This window comes from Lates calcarifer, linkage group LG8 (assembly GCF_001640805.2).
Source record: "Lates calcarifer isolate ASB-BC8 linkage group LG8, TLL_Latcal_v3, whole genome shotgun sequence".
Taxonomy (NCBI): Eukaryota; Metazoa; Chordata; class Actinopteri; family Centropomidae; genus Lates; species Lates calcarifer.
The window spans coordinates 9,066,786-9,093,971 of NC_066840.1; the positions used below are offsets into that span (position 1 = coordinate 9,066,786).

At 39.7% G+C, this 27,186-nt stretch overlaps 4 protein-coding genes across 5 annotated transcripts; 3 read left to right on the forward strand and 1 right to left on the reverse strand.

Annotated features, from left to right (window-relative positions):
* Window positions 1-84: 84 nt before the first annotated feature.
* On the forward strand, window positions 85-2,909 carry zgc:174917 (uncharacterized protein LOC565650 homolog). 2 transcript variants are annotated; one of them, XM_051072224.1, is made up of 7 exons: window positions 85-314; window positions 1,114-1,341; window positions 1,508-1,769; window positions 1,849-1,940; window positions 2,096-2,235; window positions 2,322-2,426; window positions 2,529-2,909. In XM_051072224.1, the coding sequence occupies exons 2-7, from the start codon at window positions 1,179-1,181 to the stop codon at window positions 2,613-2,615; spliced, it is 849 nt and encodes a 282-aa protein (XP_050928181.1). In that variant the 5' UTR covers window positions 85-314; window positions 1,114-1,178; the 3' UTR covers window positions 2,616-2,909. The 2 variants fall into 2 exon arrangements, with proteins under 2 accessions (XP_050928181.1, XP_018531218.1); XM_018675702.2 differs by having other exon boundaries at window positions 91-314; window positions 1,114-1,308.
* Window positions 2,910-3,624: 715 nt separating this feature from the next.
* Window positions 3,625-5,400, reverse strand: si:ch211-153b23.5 (uncharacterized protein LOC321177 homolog). The gene is made up of 5 exons (XM_018675706.2): window positions 5,274-5,400; window positions 4,724-4,836; window positions 4,382-4,553; window positions 4,084-4,285; window positions 3,625-4,000 (listed from the first exon to the last, which is right to left on the reverse strand). Exons 2-5 carry the CDS (start codon window positions 4,829-4,831, stop codon window positions 3,808-3,810), a joined length of 675 nt encoding a protein of 224 aa, XP_018531222.1. The 5' UTR covers window positions 4,832-4,836; window positions 5,274-5,400; the 3' UTR covers window positions 3,625-3,807.
* A 770-nt stretch (window positions 5,401-6,170) lies between these two features.
* On the forward strand, window positions 6,171-10,364 carry si:ch211-153b23.4 (uncharacterized protein LOC335392 homolog). The gene is made up of 9 exons (XM_018675693.2): window positions 6,171-6,253; window positions 6,766-6,879; window positions 6,995-8,671; window positions 8,755-8,854; window positions 8,940-9,088; window positions 9,205-9,317; window positions 9,404-9,493; window positions 9,583-9,705; window positions 9,804-10,364. The coding sequence occupies exons 1-9, from the start codon at window positions 6,199-6,201 to the stop codon at window positions 10,008-10,010; spliced, it is 2,628 nt and encodes an 875-aa protein (XP_018531209.1). The 5' UTR covers window positions 6,171-6,198; the 3' UTR covers window positions 10,011-10,364.
* A 3,309-nt stretch (window positions 10,365-13,673) lies between these two features.
* LOC108882913 (uncharacterized) lies at window positions 13,674-19,280 on the forward strand. The gene is made up of 6 exons (XM_018675704.2): window positions 13,674-14,019; window positions 15,766-15,879; window positions 17,028-17,240; window positions 17,332-18,390; window positions 18,558-18,726; window positions 18,831-19,280. Exons 4-6 carry the CDS (start codon window positions 17,910-17,912, stop codon window positions 18,937-18,939), a joined length of 759 nt encoding a protein of 252 aa, XP_018531220.1. The 5' UTR covers window positions 13,674-14,019; window positions 15,766-15,879; window positions 17,028-17,240; window positions 17,332-17,909; the 3' UTR covers window positions 18,940-19,280.
* The last annotated feature ends 7,906 nt before the right edge of the window (window positions 19,281-27,186 follow it).

Genomic DNA, 27,186 nt, shown 5'->3' on the forward strand with positions numbered 1-27,186 from the left:
CGGCACGTAGCTCCTGAAAGGAGAAGGTTTCATATTACTTTAGTCAATAAATGCCTTTAAATGTTTCACCACACCTTGACTCCACGACAATGCAAAGGCAAAGTGCATGTCATGAATTCATGGGCTGTCCTCTTTCATTTAGTTTTTCCCGAAATGTATGATCACATGTGATGTAATGTGATATGGACCTGTTTCAAGGAGCTGAAAAAAGAAGTGGAGTTTCCAGATAATGCTCTGAGCAGTATATAATCTGTACCACAGAAGAGCTTGGCAGAATCCAGAGAGAGAGCAAAAGAAGATCGCACAGCAGACAGGTATGGAGACAATAAAATATTGAAATAGTTGTCATTACTCACTGGTGGTGTTAAGATTTTACATGAAAAATTTAAAAATCGGTATAAAACGTATTTAAAAAAAACCTACCAAATGATAAAGTGATTTAATATAACACCACCAACCCAGGATGTTGCTTATTTGTCGATGCAATAATTTTTAATAATTCAAAATTCTGTCAGTTTTTACACATTTTACTGCATTACGTTTTTGTCTTTTACCTTTATTCACTTGAAGAGCTCAATATTCAATTCAGGCTCAACTTAGTATGATGCTTATTTGTCAGTCAAACATAAATTAGACAAGCAAACCCAATGTGTTTTAAATACACAATAAACATAGTTATTAAGTATTTTTAAATACATTGGATTTATTAGTACTATTACATACATTTCTTAATGACTATTTTCAGGTCTTTGCCTTGTCTACTACATAACAAGTGTAATGTTTTTTTGTTTTTTTTCCTGGGCCTGTTTTAGGCCAGCAGAAAATTATAACTATAACTAAAAAGACTCTTAACACAGACAATAAACCTGGTTCAGATAGATCCTGAGGTGTAGTCACAGGGTTATATTGGTCTTGAAGGACAGGAGGAATAAGGTGGTGCTCACTGTGACCCACCTATATGTGGTTAGATGTTTTTCCCATAAACAGCTAAAGTAAATTATCTTGAAAATCAGATGGAAAACAGGATAAAAATCTTTTTCTTGCCCTGGATTTTGCAGTGCTTTAACTTCTCTTTCCCTCTCTCCCCTGACCTCCACACAACACCACAAACAGTCTCTGCCTTATAAATTTTGGAAGCAGAAAGCCTGAGGCATCAGCAGTGAAACAGTCTAATAGAGATGACTACATCCACGGATAAACAGCAGGAGATCTACAACCAGCAGGGCTTCCTCTCAGCACTGCCTGTATTGACCGACACAGAACTGAGGGAGGCCAGACATGCCTTTTCTGAGCTGGAGAAGGAATTTGGTAAGCATCACTGGAAGATACTCAGGTCTGAGAGTGAGTCTAATTTATCTCTATATATACTGTCATGCCTGAAAATGCTGTGTCCATCTTGTTCTTTGTTCCACATAAAACTGAACTAAACAGATAAGATATGTTTAGTCTGAAGTGTCACAGTATTTGTCAGTGAATAGGTGTACTATATATTTGTGTGTATCTTCAGGTGAAGAGTACACCCAGTACAGCCTTCACAATGTTCACCTTCAGTATCCATGGGTGATGGGCCTGACCACACACCCTCGCATCCTGGAAGTAGTCAAAGCCATCCTGGGCCCTGATGTCATCCTGCTGGACTCCCGCTTCATCTGCAAATACCCGACAGTCAAAGCAGCCAACATCCAGGAGAATGAAGGAGGTGAAACCAAATCTGAAGGGAACACTGGAGAGAATGGCCTGCCATACGTGGCCTGGCATCAGGACATGAGGTAGATTTTAGATACTGACAAAAGTGTTTTTTCTTTTGCTTCATCTTGTTTTGTGTAACTGTAAGTGTGTTGTTGACAGGTATTGGGGTATTGCTGGTGGCTCTGTTCTCTCTGTGTGGCTCGCCTTAGATGACTCACTGAAGGAAAATGGAGCCCTTCAGGTCGTTCCAGGTACCTTAGTTGCTCATTTATGCTCATGTACATTTATTCCTTTAGCCAGTGTTCTATCGAGACATTTACAAGAGTGTTTCATTATTTTTCAGTGTGGAATAACAGCACTAGATTTACTTTCTGAAATCAACATGTTCTTGTTTGTGCCCCTGTAGGCAGCCACTGCTCTGGCATGTTTCCCCATCACCAAGCATCCCGCCCTGGAAACATGTTGTCAGTAAACCAGGAGATCCCAGAGGAGCTGGTGCAGGCTGATAAAGCTGTATTTTGCCCTCTGTTGGCTGGGCAGATGTCTGTGAGTTCACTCTCCTGAAGATGACATGGTTATAAAAAGGTCTGAATACAGTTCAAGGTGAATTGATTTTGGATTTGTTTTAAAAGATCCATGATGGACTCCTCGTCCATGCCAGTGATGCCAACACATCCCAGAGGAGGCGCTGTGGGTTTGTGATCCGTTATGTTCCCACCTGTGCTTACCCCATACAGGTGAGACAAACACAAGTATAAATCTATGCCCCATGCAAGTTCTGATTTCACAACAATGCACTCACATTGTGTTTTGATCCTAACTCTTTTTGTTGCTGTTAGGATCCAGATCGTCCCAGGAAATTTCATGCCACAGTGTTAGCCTGTGGAACAGATCAGTTCAACCATTTCTCCAACAAAAGCACATGAATACTTCCTGGATTCTTCCTACTTTCAAGAACAGTTACTTTTTCATTTACTTCTGCACATCTTTGTTCTATGTTTATAAATGATATAACATATTAAAAATAACCAGTGATTTCTATGGTATAGTTGTACTTTATTGTATAGTATTGATTGTGAAAAGATTATGAATTGATTATTTAGTTTTAGTTTAAGTTATTTAATTGTTCAGAAAAAGTGAACATTGTATTGTGCCATATACAGATTCAACCGGACTGTTTCATAAAGCTTTAAAATAAATGTCAAAATAACCTAACATCACTCAGTTAGTCGAGTTGTGCTGTTTTCCTTAGTACCTAAATTTTGCAAAATATTAAGGAGTTATGTAGAGCTTTACACATCGATAATCACTCAAAAAAGTATTGAAATACAACCCAGAAGACAGTGTTGGGGGATATTTTTGTAATTAGGATTTGTAGTACAAAAACAAGTACTTCAGTCACTGAGGCACAAACACAGCTTATTTTCTTTCTTTTATGATAAATCTGTAAAATATCCACAGATAATGTCAGAGTTAATTACTACATGGTTCACCAGTGTGTCATAAATCCAGTCCGAGTTCTATGAATGTGTTGCTTCCTTCCCTCAGCCATATTCCACTTAAAGTCTTTTTGCACAAACACTGTCTAAATGGAATATGATGTGCTGTGTGATATCCAGAAAACATTTCCTACATACAGTGGACACCCTGAGTCTGGTTCTGCTCGAGGTTTCTGCCTCATAAAAGAAAGTTTTTCCTTCCCACTGTCGCCTAGTGCTTGCTCAAGGTGGGATCTGATGGGTTTCTCTCTGTAAATACCCATTTTAAAGAGTATGATCTAGACCTGCTCTATATGAAAAGTGCCTTGAGATGACTTTTGTTGTGATATGGTACTATATAAATAAAATTGCAGTGAATTGAATTGAATTGAAATTCTGATGACCTCTCTGTCATGTTTAGTCCAAAAATGATTTCAGATCTAAAATAACTACAAAGTTATAATTTGTATAGTAGTTTTATTGAAAATGTCAAAACCACACATTGATAATAACAAGATGTAACAAATGAATTCTTACAGATAAGTGCAACAAGTTAATATCAAATAATGCTGGTGTAGATAATCACAAAACAATTGATTTTTCTGTAAATAAAAACAAATATCCAGAATGTAGAGACTTCTTAAGCCAGTTTCAGTGTCTCTGTAACCATGACACCTATTCCATCAAAAACTTTATGCATAGGGGCGTTGCACATGAAGGCAGAAGTGGTGACCAGCTTATTTTTCACATCAACATGAGCTTCCTCCACATCCTTGATCACATGTTTGCAGCCCATCTCCTTGAAAACACCCGCTGTATTAGCATATGGCCACCTGAAGAGGACAACAGAGCGACAGTTAAGGTTGTATTATTATTTTTTTATATATACGTAGACATCAGATGACGATGCACTCACTTCTCACACTCTTTGTCATGTCCTACTGTGAGCTCACAGCCAGGTACGATTTTGGCAGCGAGAATGGGGGAGACGCAGCACATTCCCATGGGCTTTCCAGCCTTGTGGAAAGCCTTAAGGAGCTTCTCCAGATGTGGCTGGATGGTGAAGTCCTTATTCTTCACTGCAAAGTCACTCAGGTTCTTCGCCACACCAAATCCCCCTGAATAGAAACACACACAAAGGAGGATACATTTAGCATGTCACAAAAAATGTACGTTAAAAAAATGGTGTTTATTCAGGACAAAGACAGTCTAACCTGGGATGATGGCGGCATCAAATGCTGACACGTCTAACTTGGCCAGATCAGTCACTTCACCCCTGGCGATACGGGCACTTTCCTGCAGGACGTTTCTTTTCTCCTCTGTCGGTTTCCCATCACAGTGATTTACAACATGCATCTGATCTGTGTCTGGAGCAAACATCTGCACCTGAAATGAAACACAAACTTTCTATGTTGGATCTTTTCAAAGCCAACCATATTTCAGTCAGGATCATGACAGTGTTCCTGTATTACTAAATAAATGGACAGGAATATAGACATGTACACAGGTAAATACACAGTAATAAGTTTGTTTCTCATCTCTTTTTTTGAGCTTACTTTTGCTCCAGCTCTACTCAGGTGGACAAGAATAGCGGAAGCCTCGTGGATCTCTGAGCCATCATAGACGCCACAGCCTGAGAGAATAACTGCAACACGCTTCGCCATAATTCCTAGAAAACACACACGTAAAGCAGATAATGATATGTAGACTATCTAGGCAACATGACTCTTTTTACTTTTACATAATTCAAGTGTTTATCCCCTATTTGTTTCACCATCAGATATGTAGAACATCTGATAAACTTAGCACTACTCCTGAACCACCTGTTGCATGTTTACATTAAACATTTACAGTTTGAGGTGACAGAGGAGTCTCAGGTGTGCTGCTGCTGCTGCTGCTGCTGCTGCCAGTTAACACTGTTGACACCACCCAGGTGAAGTTACAGGAAGAGGTTACAAGATGTTAGTATAGATAAATGCAGTACTTTTTCATTTTCCAGTGCTATTTTCACAACATCGTCATCTAAAATCAATAAAATATTAGAAGAAAGTAGTTGTTAAGTTCAAAGAGCAGAAGTAAAGATAATGTGGATTCAGTAGATCTCACCTTGTATATGCAGGAGCCCTGGCAGTGTGTGTACTCAAGACTGTTCAGTGGAGGTGTGTTGGCTGAACTCTGAGACAGACTCTTTATATTCCTGTCTGTCTCCTCCCACACCAACCTGCTGTCATGAAGGCTGACATCATGCACCTTACAGGAAACCAGGAACACTGTTTTATTCTTGGGGATAAAATGCTTAGTCATTCCTCTCATTTTTTGGAATAAGCAGACATAAAAAGGAAGAGATATTTAAATATAGTTAAGCTATTACAGACTTACATTCAAAGCTCTGTGGTTGAGAATTACACAGAAAAGAAGTCAGTGTCAAACACCTTTAAATGCTTTAGATACTTTGTTCAATTAATGCATATAAAGTAATGTAATAATAATAATAATAATAATAATAATAATAATAATAATAGGTGTATTAGGTGTAATATTCTCCTCATTTTCATATTAGGGAGTACAGATAGAGGCAAGAGGTTTATCTAGGAACATAACACAGGAGCTACATAAATCACCAGATCTGCATTATTTATCACTTACTGATTAAAAGTTATAAATCAAATTATTAGATCTGTTCCTGTGGCAACATTAATGTTTAGGACAAACTTCCACATGAACAGCATGAATTACATAATACCAGTGTTTTTTTGTTTTTTGTTTTTTTTAATTATTATTTTATTTATCGCTATTACATTATATCTTCGTCTTTAATGTGACATACCGCTGATTGACTAACTTCTGATCACGGACACTTGATACATGCAGGGTCATTGTGAGAGTAGTAGCCTATTTTTTCTTTGTACAGTGACGGATCTGTGTTATTTCCCTGTGAGGCGCAGCTTCCCCTCTCAGGTTTCTCCTGCGTGCTAACGTCATACGCAGCCGTATAAAGTCTGCCTCACGTTCGCAAAGGTTCACTACTGCTATGGCTCAGTCTAACTCTCTGCATGTGTCCGTGGGCATCCTCGGCATCTGTGGCGGTAAGATATTTATTGTCGTAGATCAGTCCCAATTTTTCAGCAATCTGAAACCTACTGCTCTGCTATCATTACTTATCATCAAGAATTTTACATAAATATGCTAAATATCCTCCTGTATTTTGGTATGAAAATTCAATAAGTATGATTTGTAATAAAAGCAGAAAATACTTGAGCAAATAATCAAAACGAGTAGCCAAAAACGCTAAAAATAAAGTGACAATTTGGTATCAAACTTTTTAAAGCATGTTGTTTAAGCTTTCAACAGTTGAAAACGTAAAACCTAAACATTTCTCCTAATATTTTTTAAAGTTAGCTGCATGAAATATAATCATATGAGGAAATTAAAACAGGAAAACTTCTCATTTCGCCATAACTTAAGGCAGACACCTGCTGTTGCTATTATATACAGTTATATATACATGCAGTTGTAACATGGCACCTAAGTTTAGTTGCTTTAGTATTTTAGTTTCCAGCAGCTGGCTCTACCTTAAGAGTTTTACTCTGACTTTCAGGTTCTCTCCTGCTCTTGGTGAACAAGTATGCCAGCTCATCAGAAAGAGACTTCATCCCCCATACTGCACTGGGTATCCTGCTCCTCATCATTGCAGCCCTCTTAGCTTATGCAGGTTGGTTTTTGGAAAATTTCAATTTGTCCATTTGTGCCATTGGTTTGTTTGTTTTTGTGTGTAAAAACCGTAATCCTCCCCCTGGTCTCTCTCCCCTGTTTACCCTGTCTCTCAGGTGTCCGTCGCAGTCTGTCCAGCGCCCAGCTGTTTTCATCTCTGTGTCTGACTGTGTCTGCCCTGTGGTGTGGTTCAGGTCTGGTGTACATCCTGGTGGGATACGGAGTGCTGCAGCCCGCAGAGCTGAAATCCTCTCTGGTCCCTGGTCTAGCAGCATTTACCTTAGCTCTGCTCATCATAGGCAGCGTTGCACTCATAGTAAAGAAAGCAGTTCTGTCTCTCATAGCTGTTGGCATTAGCTTAGCATGTGCCCATCAAATTGCAGGTCTGTCAGCTGCAGGTTTTGGTCAGTCTGCTGCAGCTGCTAACTACCTCCTTGTCTGTCTGGTTGGTCTTTACTTTGGTTTCGGCCGTCTGCTGTCCACTATCACTCGTGGAAAAGTGGAACCTCCAGGGACAGGCCTGAGGAGAAAAGCTGAGCTGAAAACAAAGCAGAACCAGGGATGTAGCAGTGCAGTGTCAGTGGGTTTGGTGATGAATTTGCTGTCAGCCTCTGTGTTAGCTTGCCCTCTTTTAGGTGTGGTCCCCCAGCTCTCTGCCGGTCATGTCCCCTGGCTGTGGACAGCTGGAGTCTTCCAGCTTGGTATGTGTATCCTCTTTTACCGAGCCATGGACACACTAGCTGCCACTTTTTATGGCTTTGCCGCTCTGTTGAAATTTGCAGAAGGTTACAGCGCTCTCTTATCATTCTACTCAATCCAGCCTTTCTCCCCTGTTCCCTTCCCTGTCATCTTCTCTGTGCTTTTTTCCATCCTGGCTCTGTTCAGTTGTCAGAAGAGCTTGCTGGAGGGGCTCTACCAATTATTCTTCACAGCCTATTGTATTGCCATTGCAGCCCAGCCTCAAGGCTTCTTCCAAGGAGGCACTCAGGGTGTACAGGCAGCTATTTTTGTAGCCTCTGCAGGCATGCTTTTAGTCACCACATTCAATATGGTCTCCAGTACATTGATTCCCACAGGTCAGGGTTATTTCAAGGCTTTAGTAACCAGGATGCAGGGTCTTACTCACAGAGCACATGATAAAGAGCTTCATACACCTCACCTGGGCTACTCCAAATATGCAGATGGGGAGGTGTTAGGCCACGCCTGCAGTGTGTTGGCTGCTTTTGCTGTCACAGCCACAGTTGGGGAGAAAAATCCTCTGTCTGTGCTGGTTCTGCCCTGGGTGGTTGTGGCTGGTGGGGCGCTCCAGCTGCTCTGTGGTACTGTAGCTTTTGCTCGGGGTAAAACCTTTGAGAGCACAGTTTTTATTCTCTATGGGGTGATGTGGACAGTGTGGGGGCTGACACGATATGGTGGCCTGTATGGTGAAACAAGAAGCTTTAATCTGGCAGTCGGGATCATTAGCTTCATGCTGTTTAACAGTTTAGTGACAACTGCGGCACTGTTTCTAAACATTGCCTGGTTTGTCTACGCCCTCACCTTCCAGCTCATCCTCATCAGCTTCCTGCTGGATGCAGTGGGTGCTCTGCCTTATGGTTATGACATAGGAGTCACCATCATCTTTGGTCTCGTCAGTTTTTACTGTTTCCTGGGCCACATTTTCAACAGCACCTTCCAGTCTCCCCAGATCCCCTTTGGTGAACCCTTAGTCAAGCTGAGTGGATTTGGGGGAGGCGCACATGTCTGTCCACATGTACCAGCCCGCAAGGCCACATCTGTCCAACAGATTGCAGGTGAAATATAGAAGACAGTAATGTCAATTTCTAAAAAAAAATATTTGCTTATTTTTTAGATTTTTTAATCTTCTCTTCTGCAGAAATCATGAAAAACGGCGGCATATGTGGGATGCCTACTGACACCGTCTATGTGCTGGTGGCAGCTTGCAACAGGCCAAATGCAGTTGTTAAAGCCTACAAGTGGGTTTCTATTTTCACAAGCATACCCATCTCTTCTTTCATTTATCAATTCTCATTACTCTCAAATTGCTGTGTTTGACCTCAGGGTGAAGAAGCAGGCGCAGGATCGTCCCATGTCCCTGTGGATCTCCTCTATCAAGCAGCTGGAGCCGGTGCGACACCTGCTGAGCCCTCTGCTGCTGGACTTCATGGAGGCTGCTTGGCCCTCCTCCATCAGCATGGTTATACCCAGAGGTAGGTGGTATGTGTGTGTGTGGACGTTTTCTTGTTTGAGTGTGTAAGATTGTGTGTGTGGCATGTTACATGCTGGATGTATTTTGAGCATCATATTGGTTTCTTGTCTCACACAGGTCCATGGATGGACACTTTTGGTTTGGGAGATGCTGCCAAACACATAGGGACTCCACAAAGCATTGCAATCAGAAACCCAGACTGTGCTGTGGCCACCCACCTCATTAATCTGGTATGAGCTGTGTATGAAAAACACTGCATGTCTCTGAGTGAAACTCCTCAGCAGAGCCCAAATACAACTACTTCTTATTCTTGCAGGTGGGGCCCATTGCAGTAACCTCAGCTAACCCTACAGGCGAGGCAGACACAACGCACCACAATCAGGTTTATGCCAAACTGGGAGACAAGGTAATGACAATAATTTAGTTTTATTTAATACATGAGGCACTTGTGTTTTGTTTTTTGCAGTACTGTATGTGTGCATTCTGCTTGGTTAGGTGGATGGTGTGCTGTGTGATGGCCCCTCCCCAGAGAACATTGCATCCACTGTGGTTGACTGCACTAAAATTGAAACAGGACACATTGGTTTCTTCAGAGTGGGTCTCATCCCTAAATCCAAGGTAATATAAATACATTGTTTATTTCATTCGAAGTAAACAATTTAATTCAACTGCAGGCTGATGATGATGTTGTGTGCCTCTGTTTGTTCACTGTGAAGGTTCTTCAGATCTTTGAGGAGGTTCAGAGGAGACACCTAAAGGGGCAGACCAATCCAGCTTTTGAGTATGATGTGCACCCACCAGATACACAACGGGATCTAAGTTCAGGAGAGGACAACACAACAGAGTCAGGAAGAGGAACTGGAAGCTCATCGCCATCCACAGTTTCACCTGAACAAAGTCCAGTCCTCAGGAATGGGTCATAGTATCAGTGCACTGTTGAAAAATGCTGCCAGCTGTAACATCAAGTCAAATGTAGACAAATAGCTATCTGTAAATGAAAAAGTCTGATGGATATGTTTTTAAGTGTTTCATACAGGACCCTCTTTATATTTGTGTGAAATTTCTATAAAGGATATATTACATGCACACAAACTAATGCACTTTCACCTTGTAATATGACTACATAATTGTAATTTATGTTTTGTACTCTACATATATATATTGATCTATCATCTGCACTCTATCTTTGTTATTTTTGAAAATGTTGTATTTTAAATAATATCAATGCACTGTATATACCTTCATGATAAAATTACATTAAATTATTTCCAACAGCAGTTGCAATTGTATATACAATACTGTTATAAAATATCACTGATTGTTGTATAATTTATTCTGTTGAAACATAATCATTATAACATTTGCAGATCACTGCCCATATGAACGTTACCTCACTGCGCTGTAACTGCACATTATGGGCAAAATTATTTAATACTTACAAGGGGTAGATGAATAAGGAAACATAATTATAAGTTTGATTATAACTGCACTTGTAGAGTTTCACTCCAAAATTAGATAAAGCCCATCCAGATTTTCACATTTGTTTGCATGTGAAGTTGTATCATCAGGTAAAAGACAGTCAAAGACAAAATAAATGTGATCAAATAAATACATTTTAAATTCAATGTTGGATTAAAGAATCCCACAAGTTTTATTAGATGTTGTCTGATGATGCCTGATTCAAGTGGAAATTTTCTTAATATGGATATAAAGCATTTTGGAATATTACCTGTTACTTGCAAAGCACCAATCTAAGCAAAGAAGTTCAGTACAATCTGTAATCAGTAGTAGCAATTAATATGTGATTATCGCAGTTAATGCACTTATGAAAACAAATTGTTTTGATACTTTTAATTTCCTACTTTATTTATACCAACATCCCTGACGCATACAAGGTAGCCCCCACCTAGGCCACAAACCGCTGCTTAAATGAGTCAGAGCAGTGAAAAAATATATCAGGGTTTGGCCAGAAGGAGCAAACTCAGCACGGGTGTTTCTTTTTTGTTGTTGTTGTTTTTTTGCACACTGACTGGAGTATATTCAGGACAGCAACTTCATATGACCACCGGGGCCTGAACTATGCATGAACATGCGGAAGCAGCAAACCCCAACACTGCTACATTGTATAAAAAATAATAACACAAGATAAGATACACCTTTATTAGTGCCACAATAGGGAAATTTACAAAACATATTCCCTGACAGGGAATTGCACCCAATATTCACTACCACTTATATTGTAGTTGAATAATTTCCATTCCAAACAATCATTTCCAAATTTCACATCACACTTTCATGTTTATTATGTGATTAATTTAACACTCTTTCTAATTATAACAATAGTCATCTACTTGTGTATTTTTACATGAGATTGTGGTGGTGAATGCTTTTGAATTTTAGAGTGTCAGAAAATTGTCCCTTCTAAGCAGTGAGAGAGTATATACAATTCCCTGGCCACTTTATTAGGTACACCTATACAATCGCATGCAATCTAGTACAACGGCTCTGCCACATATTCTCTCTTTTATCAAGCTTAAAATGGCTATTTTTTTTTAACATTCTGTTTGGTGTTAATTATTAAGCTATATCCTTATTAGTGAGGTTTTAGTCAGTGGTGGTGTTGTACTGGGCTGCATTATATTGAAAATGTGTTTTTAATATTCTGACTCCTCAGGTTTGTAAATGGGGTGGACAAAACATTAGAAACACCTCTCAGTATAAAGTTGGTCCACATGGCTCTGATATACAACCTCAATGAAATTAATACCTGTCTAACAGTGAAAGCTCAAAACTAAACATTATTATCCTTGAAAAGGCAAAATTTCTGGCTGAATTTACAAAACATATTCCCTGACAGGGAATTGCACCCAATATTCACTATGTTATATTGGATTGTACAATGTTTCACATTACTGTCCTGTCCTGCTTCAGTGTTTGGTTTTTCTTATGAAAAAAAGGGCTGGCTGCTGAATTTCAACTTTGGCCAAAGTTAGAAATTTAGTTAAGTAGGAAAGAAAAATGGGACACAGGACAGGTGTGACTGTTAGTTTTTACTCTTATATTTGAATAATGTTCAAATAAAAGAGTGAAAAAAATGATTTGGATACTTGTGCTAGTCTAATTTATTGTAAATGTATGTTTTGTAAACCACTGTGAATATAGAGCATCTTTATGTAAGTAAAGGCTGTTAAAAACAGAGAGAAAGAGAGATAAAGACACACAGACATATACACAGAGCACACTGTAAAAAATATTCGTAAAATTTACAGTAAAAAACTGATAAATACCAACAGTAAATGACTGTAAAATTGAAAACAGTATATCAGCATAGTAGATACATGGAATTACCCTAAATTAACTAACGATTCAGAACTTTAATTTTTACTGTAACAATATGTTAAAAACACATCATTTTACTGTGGAAAATATAACACTTCTGTGAAATGAACAGGGAAATACTGTAATGTCACAAATTATGTAATCACAGTAAAATTAACGCTTTAATGCTGTTTAAATTGCAGATTTTTGTGATATGTACTTCAAAATTTACGGTATAAAACTGTTAACAAGTCAGGAAGAACACACCTTAATTTATATGGAAATAAGATGTTAAAAATATGGTAAAGAATGTTTGAAAGAAAAGAAAGCATGATCTGTATGGACAGTGAAACACCAGAAACCGAAAATAGTATTCCATCTTAAGTCAAGAAACGATACATAACTTTAATCTTTGCTGTCATAATACGTGGAACACACACAGTGAAAATATACATTTGGGTCAAATTAATGGTAATTGAACCCAAATGTATATTTTCACTGTAATAATGTCCAATACTGTAATGTCAGATTTTGCAGATGTGTACTTTTGAATACTTTTTGAGTTCAGCTTTATAATCCTGAAAACGGCTCTGCTGGGTATGTGTACTCTGCTCCCAGGTCTAAGGGTATTTTTGTGAATTTTCCTCACCTGGAATTGTTTGTGTATTATAGCTCATAAAATAGTCATCTTTTAAGTCACTATCATGTAATTCACATCATTGTTTTCAGAACAACCTGAGCTTTCATAATATCCATGTTATAATTGTGTCATATGAATGTAAAAAAAAGCTATAGACTCATAAAGAGAAAGAAAAAAATAAATCGAAAAATAAACTTCACATATATTTATTGTAAAAACACAGCAAACTATAATGAACAACTTTTACATTTTAAAAATGTTTTCTAAGGTCTTAGGGATAATGGGGTAAAAAATTAAGGCTCTAACTATAATACAAATGCACAAAACACCATAACATTTGCAAAGATAGCCACTCGTTTTATTGAAGTTGATGCCACTCCTGAAAACAGTTTCTGTCTGCAATGAGACAGAGTGCTACATCACAGACTTGGCATTTCCAAGGAGTAGCTTGCTTTGTTTACATACATAACAGTGGTGTGCGCAATTACGTCAGAGGAGTGAGCCATCTTTCTACTTTCTACTCTTTGATACACCACGTGAGGATACAAAGCCGTACAATTGGATATTGGCACATCATGTGATGGTGCATGATTCTCTGATTGGACACTGACTTTGCCAACGAGCTGAAGTGCTTCCATGTTGCCGGAAAACAACACCAGCGGCATTTTCGGAAAGGCTGAAGTCTCCTCTTTTCAACAAAATAACAAGCAAGTTATTATATTGAGCCGTTCCGGATATATTCGCTGTTATGTAACGCTTGTCCCTCGGGATCGTATACGATGCCGTAGACTCCGAAGAGGCCCGCCAACCAGTGATAGCGGCAGAGATGCGCGTGCGCGCACACACAGGAGAAAGAGTAGCAAAGTAACAGTCACACAGTTGAAACTACGCGGCGGTTTTGCACGGCGGGCCAGTTTAGCTTTTTTTCGTCTGTGAGGATAAATTTCTGATGGCACAACGCGACTAAAGAGCACGTAAGTAAAATTATCTTAAGATATGTCTGCATGTCTAAAGAATTTGTTCCACTGTGATAGCAAGTTTACATAGGTTAGCTACATATGTCAGGTTAAATTTAACGCGGTCTTTTCTGTAGTTTTGTGTTGCCCACGTTTAAAAGGTGAACGTTAGTTTTCCTTATCTTTACAAACTGTGTTAATTTTGCTAACTGTTAGTTGAGTTGAACTGCCTTTTGTCACATTGTGTATGTTGAGTCGAGTACTAGCTTAGCTTACCGTAGCAAAAGTCGCCAAATGCAAAATGTTAAATTGTAATTTCTGTGGTAAGTCTGTTAGGACTTTGAGAGGATATGTGCTTCACTGCAAACTCCACAGAAATGAACCGCGCTGTTTATTTAAAGTGCTTTGGAGATGGATGCAAGCAGACATTTTGCAGGTATGGAGCCTTTAAGGCTCATTTTTGCCGGAGGCATAATGTTGTTCCTCCTAAGGAAACTGTCGGGGCGGCTGTTAACACTTTTAAATGTGTAGTGGCCTTGTGTGAACGACAGTGTCAAGACACCCAAGAACTGGTTGCTCATTTGAAGGAGCATATTGTAGAAGGACGTGATGTAAGTTGTCCAGTCAGAGGATGTAATACTGATTTCAGGGTCAAGTCTTCATTTACCGCGCACATGTCACGGAAGCTCGGAAGAGGTTTTACAGACTATAGTGTAAGTGATGTGTACAGAGAATCAGCTTCTCATCCTTCAACATCTACTCCACCTGAGCCAGGTGACTTTGTCCCTCACTGTGATGCAGGTCCAGCAACAGGCACAGATGAAGTCGATTTGCACATATCTGAAGATTTCAGTGATCTTTATCTTAGAAATGTGAGTTTGTTCTACTTGAGATTGCAGGGGCAGTTCCTTCTGCCTGCTTCAACTATACAGAACATTGTTGAGGAAATGCAAAACATACATGAGTTGGGTCAAACATATACTTTGAGTAAACTTAGTTCACTGTTGAAAAATGATACATCATTATCAGATGAGGACATAACCAAGGTTTGTGAGTGTCAAGGGATTTGATCTGTTCACTGCATGTCATACTGGGCCAATGCGAACAGCTTATTCAAGAGTGAAGTCTTTCAAAGAAAATTTCAACTATGTGGAGCCTAAGAAAATGTTTTTAGGAAAAGATGAGAACAGGATAGATAGGTTTGCTTATTATGTGCCTGTGAGAGAGACTTTAAAATGTTTGTTAGAATCTGATCTGTGGCAGAACTGTGTGTCAGGAGAGCACTCACCCGAAACTCCTTCAGATATTCTATGTGACATTAGTGATGGTCAGATATTCAAAAACAATGATTTTTTTTGCTCAAAATCCATCATGTGTCAAGTTAGTTCTATACCAGGATGCATTTGAAGTTGTTAACCCTTTAGGCTCTGCCAAGACAAGACATAAGTTTTAGCTGTCTATGCATCTGTTGCCAACTTGCCACTTCATGTACGGTCTGACACAGACCACATGTCACTTGTGTTATTGTGTAGAGAGAAGGATTTCAAAGCATTTGGGCATGCTAAGGTGTTCTCTGAACTAATAAGAGACTTGAAGGAATTGGAGGAGAATGGGATTTCTTTATCAAATGAAACAGTCAAGGAAACCTTGTATTGCATTGCTGGAGATAATTTGGGCTCCCATTGCATCGGTGGATTCTCAGAAAATTTCAGCACCTCAACATATTTCTGTAGGTACTGCCTAATAAACAGATCTGACTTTCAGGGTGATCCAAATCTGTGTGGACCACAGTGAACCATTGAGAACTACAATTCTGCTGTTGATCACCTCCAGAGTGAAGGAACATCACCAGATGTGGAAGGAGTAAAGTATAAATCGGTATTTAATTCTTTGAAATTCTTTAATGTCTGTCAGCCAGGTTTGCCACCTTGTCTGGGACACGACATCTTTGAGGGTGTTTTGTCTTATGATGTTGCACTATATTTTAAGTATTTCATAAAGAAAAAGGCTTGGTTCACTTATTCCATTCTGAATCGACGCATTAAACAGTTCAAATACTGTGCTTCTGATGTTTCTACAAAACCATGTGAGGTCAGCCCCCATGGAGCTAAACTCTCAGGTCAAGCTGTACAGAATTGGAATTTTCTAAGGCTGTTGCCTCTCATAATTGGTGACAGAGTGAAAGATACAGCAGATGATGTGTGGCAGTTGACTCTGCAGCTGAAAGATATTGTGGACATGATATGTGCTCAGAAAATCTCTGTCCCTCAGGTTGCATACCTTGATGTTCTTATTCAAGAATATTTAGAGTCAAGAAAAGCTCTATTCCCAGAAAGTGGCCTCAAACCAAAGCATCATTATTTACGTCACTACCCAGAAATGATTCTGAAATTTGGGCCCCTGATCAGACTATGGACAATGCACTTTGAAAGTAAGCACAGTTATTTCAAGAGCTGTGCAAGGAATTTGAAAAATTTCAAAAACCTATGCCTTACTCTGTCTGAAAGACATCAGCTGTTACAGGCGTATCTTTCAGCAGGATCAACAGGCAAGACTGTCTTCCAAGTTAAAGATCGTTCTCCATTTTACTCAGTACTATACAGTAAAGCTATTCAAGATGCAGTCAGACAATTTGGCTTCACTGAGACCAACACAAAGGTCACAGTAGAAATTCTGTATAAGGGAACGTCATATAAAAAAGGGCAATTCCTTGTCAGAGGGAACATTGACTCTGTGCAGTTTGGTGAACTAGTGCTCATTTTGGTTAAAAATGACACTGTTCATTTTCTGATGTCAGTGTACACAGCAGAATTCCTTTCTGAGTACCACCTTTACTCAGTGAGGAAAGACAATGAAAAGGTGCAGTGTCTGAAAATCAGTGACTTGATTGATTTTTATCCATTGCCATCTTACATGAAAGATGGATACCAAATAGTTCCTTTGAAACACAGTGTGTTATCACATTATTAGTTGTCTTGGGACTGTCATTCTGGGGTTAATTGTGCTTTATTCACTTTCATACTCAGAAATGGATGATGCAGAGCAAATCAACATAGGCAGTGCCATCACAAGGGTGTTGCCAGACCTCCCAGCCTCAATCTTGGATATTTTAGTGGAAACACTCTAATCACTGGGGGTAGAGACCACTGAGGATTTACACTTCATTCAGGAAGCTGATCTGCTTACTACGCTGAGACCAATTCAAGCAAGAAGATTGGTAGCTGCCTGGAAACAAACCAGTAAGTAATTTTGACAACCTTTTTTGAAGCAGGTCTGTAACCAAGGATAAAACATCATTTAAATACATTTTGTTGATTCTATTCTTTACAGCACAAACCAGTGAAGGCCATAGCCAGTCAGTGTTGTCCTCTCCATCTTCTTCAACATGCTCTTCAGTCAGTCTCTCTCCATCCTCCACCCATTGGATTACTGCTGCAGACTGGGTTGACAACTTCCAGATCCCATGGATGAAGTTTCCTGACGGTTTGATGCAGTGTTTAGAGAGGGGGGAAAGGCCAAATCCACGGCTACGCAGAGAGATGGTCCGGATTGTTGTTACTGAAATGATGAAACCCTGTGCCTCTCCCAGTACAAAAGCCTCTACAGAAGTTGCCAAAAAAATGATTGCAAAGTATCCACAGTCACTGAAAGATGTGATAGCAGGTGATGTGGTTGGACTAGGATACTACTCACTAGTCAAGCAGTTACAAGCGAGAATTGAAAATGTGAAGCGGTCTTCAGCACCAAGGATAAAGAAGCGCAAACAGGATTCAGATCAGTATGACACAGATGAAATCCCAGGTGAACAAAGGGCAGCTATGCAGGACACCTATGGTTGCATAAAGTGGGAAATGGAATATATGCCAGTGAGTGAGACACCAGAAAGCCAATAGGAGAAGAAAGACAAAATGAAAGCGTTCAGTGAACAGACTAACTTCAGCCCAGGTAAAACAGAAACTCTTATGAAGTGTACCTACTACAGCCAACGTAAAGACATAAACAAGGGAACAGATCTGCAATCCCTCATGGAGGGGTGGCCATTTTTGTTCAAGGAGATTGGCATGACAGTCCACTTCCAAGAGCTCACTGGGATATTGCTGAAAGAGACTTTCCTCACCAATGTAGAAAAAAAGGGAAAACGGCTTCTGGACTTCATGAGAAACAATTGTGCAGACAAGAGCAGAAGAATTCTTCAGGCTGCCACAAAGCTGGAAATTCTGAGAGGACAGTTGGAGGGCTGCTCAGAAGATGTCAAGGATATGGTGCTCCTTCTTCTCTCCTACTTTGATGAAAAAGAGGAGAACCTCTTCCACTACGTTGAGCAAACATGTCTGGCAAAAGAAGTACACGTGGAAAGTTTGCCTGTGACGCCATGCATCATTGTATGTGGTATGTCTTGATAATCAGTTTCACTAAGCTAATGCTAGGAAGTATTACATAAAAAATGTCATGCCTTGTCATGTTTTGAAGTGTTGCTTCAAATCCTAGCAATTTTGGTAAGACTGCTTTTGGATGGTAATGGCTGGTCTGCTATTCTACCTGTCTGTTCTTTGCAGGAACGTCATGCTATGCCGCAAGACAGTTCATGCTGAGTGTAGATGGCAAGGTTGTGAATGACCACATCCCCGACTTCATCTCTGCCATCTGTTTGATGTTTGGAACCTACTACTGCCTCAATATCCATTACCCCGTGAGTCTGGGCTCCACACTTGAGTTCCGTCAGAGGTAAAGAAATGTTTTTTTTTTCTATTAATTAATAAAAAAAAAAATCCTTGTTTAAAAAAAAAAATCAGTATTTTTAGTGGTTGTTTATGAAATTATGTTCAAAGGTGTTTCTTCATGATCAATCCTGAGAGGGGCACAAAAGTTGAAACAAAGAAGAACAAGAAACAGCTATCGGTGAACCCAAGAGTCCTCACTCATCACAAATCTCGCTGACCAGGATTGGAGAGGGACATGTTAAAGATGGACCTGTCCAGCTGAACTGTTCAAGTCTGACCTCTTGCACAGCATAACGTAATTAATTAACCTGTGTATTATTGTGTTGATTATTTGATTATTGATTGGTTTGGTTCATAAAATGTCAGAAATGGTGAAAATGTGGATCACTGTTTTCAATGTCTCTGGGGACTCTTTCAGTTACTTTAAACTGCGGTGTGTTTTCTAGCTGGCTTCTTTTTTTTGTCACTAGAAGCAACTTTCCAGAGAGGACAGATGATGAAAAGAGATGTGGTAACTGAACATCAGTGACTTCATTAAAGTTTGAGTTGTGTTTTCTAGATTTGACTTGGGTTTTTTTTTTTTCCAACAAGCAACCTTTCGGAATACTATTAGTTTACAATTAGGTTTACAATAATTCATAGGTTTTTCAATAGAGATTTACCACAAACAGAACATTATCATTTGTGAAATTTACTGGCATACTGTATTTATTTTATATGTTATCACTGTATTTTTTACAGTGAAATTCTGGCAACCACAGCTGCCAGTATTTTACTGTAAATTATACAGATTTTTTTTATAATATAGATGTTATTTTTAAAGAAAATTACTGTAAACAGATTTACAATAGATGTGTTTTCTACATAGTAATTTACTGTAAACAAAACAATTTTCAACCATGAAATTTACAGTTCCTAAAAAAGCATACTGTAATGTCTTATACATGGTCACCATATTTTTTACAGTAAAATTCTGGCAACCACAGCTGCCAGTATTTTACTGTAAATTATACAGATTTTTTTATAATATAGATGTTATTTTTAAAGAAAATTACTGTAAACAGATTTACAATAGATGTGTTTTCTACATAGTAATTTACTGTAAACAAAACAGTTTTCAACCATGAAATTTACAGTTCCTAAAAAAGCATACCGTAATGTCTTATACATGGTCACCATATTTTTTACTGTAAAATTCTGGCAACCACAGCTGCCAGTATTTTACCGTAAAATATACAGAATTTTTTTTACAGTGCAAATTTACTACACCAACAGTGCAATCAGAGAAATTTGGCATTTACAGAGTTTGGAACTGCTCTTTGAACTGCTTCATTTTTTCTCGAGTCTTCTTGCTCATGTTCTTAGTGATCTGCAGTAGACAGTAATTGTTTTCCACTGACAGGACAGACAATGTTTTAATGATTAGTCATTAGGAAATTCACACAGAGAGGCTGTAAAACTATGTGGAAGTTGTATTAGCACTCCTTATGTTTCCAGGTTACCTCAGGTTGACATTTACATGGCTCAATGGCTTTTTCAACACACCTTGTTGACAGCAGCAAGGGCATGGACTGTTGTCTAAACATAAAATTAATCAAATGATGTGTTCCGCGATAATAAAATTACTGTTTCTGCACATGAAGTCTAACTGTTGACTGTTGCTTGTTAACAAAAAATATCCTATACTTTAGCATTATTTGTATTTACCTTAATATTTAACTGCGTTACTTGTAAAGGGGTCGTAAAGTTTTGCTAATGTTAGCTTTGGTTAAGTTGTCACTGTTAGCTAAGGCATGTGGTGTTAAAATGACCAAATCAACCACTTTATACATACTCAGGGGCATGTTTTATGACTGATGAAGACATGGGGCGGAGGTGGAGAGTCTGAAATGAGCGGTTTATGGGCAAGTAATGTGACCATGCGAGTATCTGTGTAGCTTCACAGGCTGTCCCCATTGGGACGGTTGCCTCAGTTTGTCAGTACTGTGAGAAAACTTAATTACCGAAGAAGCCTGGATGCTAAAACGAGCTTTGGGGACTCTGAGCATGTTTTATATGTGGTCCGAATTTTGTCCATCTACAACAAACTAAGCCCAATGGGAGATCACTTTTGAATGTTTCCAGGGGGCGCTATAGAGTCATTTTGCTCATTCCATGGACAAGACCCCTAATATCCGTAAATGTTCACCAGGTCTGATGCAAGTTTCGTTCAATTGAGAGGACTAGGGCATACCTCAGCTGCCAGCAAAGCTACCGTTGGCAGATAGCACGCGTAATAAAGGTCCGATATCTCACTGCATTGAGATTGCCTTCAATGCTGACAAGTTCTGTTTTGGCTGTGAGAGAGATAATGCCCCACACCATCACATGCCCCCATTGAAAGATGTCACACGATCTGATGAGGTTGGTGACCAGCATTAGGAGGAGATGCCAAGCTGTTGTGGCTGCTTATGGATCTTCCACACACTACTGAGGTCCCTGCCAGTGTAAAATGAATAAAATACCTCATTGTAAAATGGACTAATACGACTCATAATTTCAAATCCAAATTTTTCACCTCCAAGACACTCAGGGGCATGTTTTATGACATTTGGAGTGGATTTGGACAGGTTTTGGGTCAATTCTTTGAAAAAGTTGACACCACCGTTTTTGGTGACTGCGACAGGCGGCGGGTCATCGTTTGGACTGAAAAAATGTCAAAATTTCAAATCCAAATTTTTCACCTCAAAGACACTCAGGGGCATGTTTTATGACATTTGGAGTGGATTTGGACAGGTTTGGAGTGGATTTGGACAGGTTTTGGGTGAATTCTTTGAAAAAGTTGACACCACCGTTTTTGGTGACTGCGACAGGCGGCGGGTCATCGTTTGGACTGAAAAAATGTCAAAATTTCAAATCCAAATTTTTCACCTCAAAGACACTCAGGGGCATGTTTTATGACATTTGGAGTGGATTTGGACAGGTTTTGGGTCAATTCTTTGAAAAAGTTGACACCACCGTTTTTGGTGACTGCGACAGGCGGCGGGTCATCGTTTGGACTGAAAAAATGTCAAAATTTCAAATCCAAATTTTTCACCTCAAAGACACTCAGAGGCATGTTTTATGACATTTGGAGTGGATTTGGACAGGTTTTGGGTCAATTCTTTGAAAAAGTTGACACCACCGTTTTTGGTGACTGCGACAGGCGGCGGGTCATCGTTTGGACTGAAAAAATGTCAAAATTTCAAATCCAAATTTTTCACCTCAAAGACACTCAGGGGCATGTTTTATGACATTTGGAGTGGATTTGGACAGGTTTGGAGTGGATTTGGACAGGTTTTGGGTCAATTCTTTGAAAAAGTTGACACCACCGTTTTTGGTGACTGCGACAGGCGGCGGGTCATCGTTTGGACTGAAAAAATGTCAAAATTTCAAATCCAAATTTTTCACCTCAAAGACACTCAGGGGCATGTTTTATGACATTTGGAGTGGATTTGGAGTGGATTTGGACAGGTTTGGAGTGGATTTGGACAGGTTTTGGGTCAATTCTTTGAAAAAGTTGACACCACCGTTTTTGGTGACTGCGACAGGCGGCGGGTCATCGTTTGGACTGAAAAAATGTCAAAATTTCAAATCCAAATTTTTCACCTCAAAGACACTCAGGGGCATGTTTTATGACATTTGGAGTGGATTTGGACAGGTTTGGAGTGGATTTGGACAGGTTTTGGGTGAATTCTTTGAAAAAGTTGACACCACCGTTTTTGGTGACTGCGACAGGTGGCGGGTCATCGTTTGGACTGAAAAAATGTCAAAATTTCAAATCCAAATTTTTCACCTCAAAGACACTCAGGGGCATGTTTTATGACATTTGGAGTGGATTTGGACAGGTTTGGAGTGGATTTGGACAGGTTTTGGGTGAATTCTTTGAAAAAGTTGACACCACCGTTTTTGGTGACTGCGACAGGCGGCGGGTCATCGTTTGGACTGAAAAAATGTCAAAATTTCAAATCCAAATTTTTCACCTCAAAGACACTCAGGGGCATGTTTTATGACATTTGGAGTGGATTTGGACAGGTTTGGAGTGGATTTGGACAGGTTTTGGGTCAATTCTTTGAAAAAGTTGACACCACCGTTTTTGGTGACTGCGACAGGCGGCGGGTCATCGTTTGGACTGAAAAAATGTCAAAATTTCAAATCCAAATTTTTCACCTCAAAGACACTCAGGGGCATGTTTTATGACATTTGGAGTGGATTTGGACAGGTTTTGGGTGAATTCTTTGAAAAAGTTGACACCACCGTTTTTGGTGACTGCGACAGGCGGCGGGTCATCGTTTGGACTGAAAAAATGTCAAAATTTCAAATCCAAATTTTTCACCTCAAAGACACTCAGGGGCATGTTTTATGACATTTGGAGTGGATTTGGACAGGTTTTGGGTCAATTCTTTGAAAAAGTTGACACCACCGTTTTTGGTGACTGCGACAGGCGGCGAGTCATCGTTTGGACTGAAAAAATGTCAAAATTTCAAATCCAAATTTTTCACCTCAAAGACACTCAGGGGCATGTTTTATGACATTTGGAGTGGATTTGGACAGGTTTTGGGTGAATTCTTTGAAAAAGTTGACACCACCGTTTTTGGTGACTGCAACAGGCGGCGGGTCATCGTTTGGACTGAAAAAATGTCAAAATTTCAAATCCAAATTTTTCACCTCAAAGACACTCAGAGGCATGTTTTATGACATTTGGAGTGGAGTTTGGACAGGTTTTGGGTCAATTCTTTGAAAAAGTTGACACCACCGTTTTTGGTGACTGCAACAGGCGGCGGGTCATCGTTTGGACTGAAAAAATGTCAAAATTTCAAATCCAAATTTTTCACCTCAAAGACACTCAGGGGCATGTTTTATGACATTTGGAGTGGATTTGGACAGGTTTGGAGTGGATTTGGACAGGTTTTGGGTGAATTCTTTGAAAAAGTTGACACCACCGTTTTTGGTGACTGCGACAGGCGGCGGGTCATCGTTTGGACTGAAAAAATGTCAAAATTTCAAATCCAAATTTTTCACCTCAAAGACACTCAGGGGCATGTTTTATGACATTTGGAGTGGATTTGGACAGGTTTGGAGTGGATTTGGACAGGTTTTGGGTCAATTCTTTGAAAAAGTTGACACCACCGTTTTTGGTGACTGCGACAGGCGGCGGGTCATCGTTTGGACTGAAAAAATGTCAAAATTTCAAATCCAAATTTTTCACCTCAAAGACACTCAGGGGCATGTTTTATGACATTTGGAGTGGATTTGGACAGGTTTTGGGTCAATTCTTTGAAAAAGTTGACACCACCGTTTTTGGTGACTGCGACAGGCGGCGGGTCATCGTTTGGACTGAAAAAATGTCAAAATTTCAAATCCAAATTTTTCACCTCAAAGACACTCAGGGGCATGTTTTATGACATTTGGAGTGGATTTGGACAGGTTTTGGGTCAATTCTTTGAAAAAGTTGACACCACCGTTTTTGGTGACTGCGACAGGCGGCGGGTCATCGTTTGGACTGAAAAAATGTCAAAATTTCAAATCCAAATTTTTCACCTCAAAGACACTCAGAGGCATGTTTTATGACATTTGGAGTGGATTTGGACAGGTTTTGGGTCAATTCTTTGAAAAAGTTGACACCACGTTTTGGTGACTGCGACAGGCGGCGGGTCATCGTTTGGACTGAAAAAATGTCAAAATTTCAAATCCAAATTTTTCACCTCAAAGACACTCAGGGGCATGTTTTATGACATTTGGAGTGGATTTGGACAGGTTTTGGGTCAATTCTTTGAAAAAGTTGACACCACCGTTTTTGGTGACTGCGACAGGCGGCGGGTCATCGTTTGGACTGAAAAAATGTCAAAATTTCAAATCCAAATTTTTCACCTCAAAGACACTCAGAGGCATGTTTTATGACATTTGGAGTGGATTTGGACAGGTTTTGGGTCAATTCTTTGAAAAAGTTGACACCACCGTTTTTGGTGACTGCGACAGGCGGCGGGTCATCGTTTGGACTGAAAAAATGTCAAAATTTCAAATCCAAATTTTTCACCTCAAAGACACTCAGGGGCATGTTTTATGACATTTGGAGTGGATTTGGACAGGTTTGGAGTGGATTTGGACAGGTTTTGGGTCAATTCTTTGAAAAAGTTGACACCACCGTTTTTGGTGACTGCGACAGGCGGCGGGTCATCGTTTGGACTGAAAAAATGTCAAAATTTCAAATCCAAATTTTTCACCTCAAAGACACTCAGGGGCATGTTTTATGACATTTGGAGTGGATTTGGACAGGTTTGGAGTGGATTTGGACAGGTTTTGGGTCAATTCTTTGAAAAAGTTGACACCACCGTTTTTGGTGACTGCGACAGGCGGCGGGTCATCGTTTGGACTGAAAAAATGTCAAAATTTCAAATCCAAATTTTTCACCTCAAAGACACTCAGGGGCATGTTTTATGACATTTGGAGTGGATTTGGACAGGTTTTGGGTCAATTCTTTGAAAAAGTTGACACCACCGTTTTTGGTGACTGCGACAGGCGGCGGGTCATCGTTTGGACTGAAAAAATGTCAAAATTTCAAATCCAAATTTTTCACCTCAAAGACACTCAGGGGCATGTTTTATGACATTTGGAGTGGATTTGGACAGGTTTTGGGTCAATTCTTTGAAAAAGTTGACACCACCGTTTTTGGTGACTGCGACAGGCGGCGGGTCATCGTTTGGACTGAAAAAATGTCAAAATTTCAAATCCAAATTTTTCACCTCAAAGACACTCAGGGGCATGTTTTATGACATTTGGAGTGGATTTGGACAGGTTTTGGGTCAATTCTTTGAAAAAGTTGACACCACCGTTTTTGGTGACTGCGACAGGCGGCGGGTCATCGTTTGGACTGAAAAAATGTCAAAATTTCAAATCCAAATTTTTCACCTCAAAGACACTCAGAGGCATGTTTTATGACATTTGGAGTGGATTTGGACAGGTTTTGGGTCAATTCTTTGAAAAAGTTGACACCACCGTTTTTGGTGACTGCGACAGGCGGCGGGTCATCGTTTGGACTGAAAAAATGTCAAAATTTCAAATCCAAATTTTTCACCTCAAAGACACTCAGGGGCATGTTTTATGACATTTGGAGTGGATTTGGACAGGTTTTGGGTCAATTCTTTGAAAAAGTTGACACCACCGTTTTTGGTGACTGCGACAGGCGGCGGGTCATCGTTTGGACTGAAAAAATGTCAAAATTTCAAATCCAAATTTTTCACCTCAAAGACACTCAGGGGCATGTTTTATGACATTTGGAGTGGATTTGGACAGGTTTTGGGTCAATTCTTTGAAAAAGTTGACACCACCGTTTTTGGTGACTGCGACAGGCGGCGGGTCATCGTTTGGACTGAAAAAATGTCAAAATTTCAAATCCAAATTTTTCACCTCAAAGACACTCAGGGGCATGTTTTATGACATTTGGAGTGGATTTGGACAGGTTTGGAGTGGATTTGGACAGGTTTTGGGTCAATTCTTTGAAAAAGTTGACACCACCGTTTTTGGTGACTGCGACAGGCGGCGGGTCATCGTTTGGACTGAAAAAATGTCAAAATTTCAAATCCAAATTTTTCACCTCAAAGACACTCAGGGGCATGTTTTATGACATTTGGGAGTGGATTTGGACAGGTTTTGGGTCAATTCTTTGAAAAAGTTGACACCACCGTTTTTGGTGACTGCGACAGGCGGCGGGTCATCGTTTGGACTGAAAAAATGTCAAAATTTCAAATCCAAATTTTTCACCTCAAAGACACTCAGGGGCATGTTTTATGACATTTGGAGTGGATTTGGACAGGTTTTGGGTCAATTCTTTGAAAAAGTTGACACCACCGTTTTTGGTGACTGCGACAGGCGGCGGGTCATCGTTTGGACTGAAAAAATGTCAAAATTTCAAATCCAAATTTTTCACCTCAAAGACACTCAGGGGCATGTTTTATGACATTTGGAGTGGATTTGGACAGGTTTTGGGTCAATTCTTTGAAAAAGTTGACACCACCGTTTTTGGTGACTGCGACAGGCGGCGGGTCATCGTTTGGACTGAAAAAATGTCAAAATTTCAAATCCAAATTTTTCACCTCAAAGACACTCAGGGGCATGTTTTATGACATTTGGAGTGGATTTGGACAGGTTTGGGTCAATTCTTTGAAAAAGTTGACACCACCGTTTTTGGTGACTGCGACAGGCGGCGGGTCATCGTTTGGACTGAAAAAATGTCAAAATTTCAAATCCAAATTTTTCACCTCAAAGACACTCAGGGGCATGTTTTATGACATTTGGAGTGGATTTGGACAGGTTATTTGGCGGTCAATTCTTTGAAAAAGTTGACACCACCGTTTTTGGTGACTGCGACAGGCGGCGGGTCATCGTTTGGACTGAAAAAATGTCAAAATTTCAAATCCAAATTTTTCACCTCAAAGACACTCAGGGG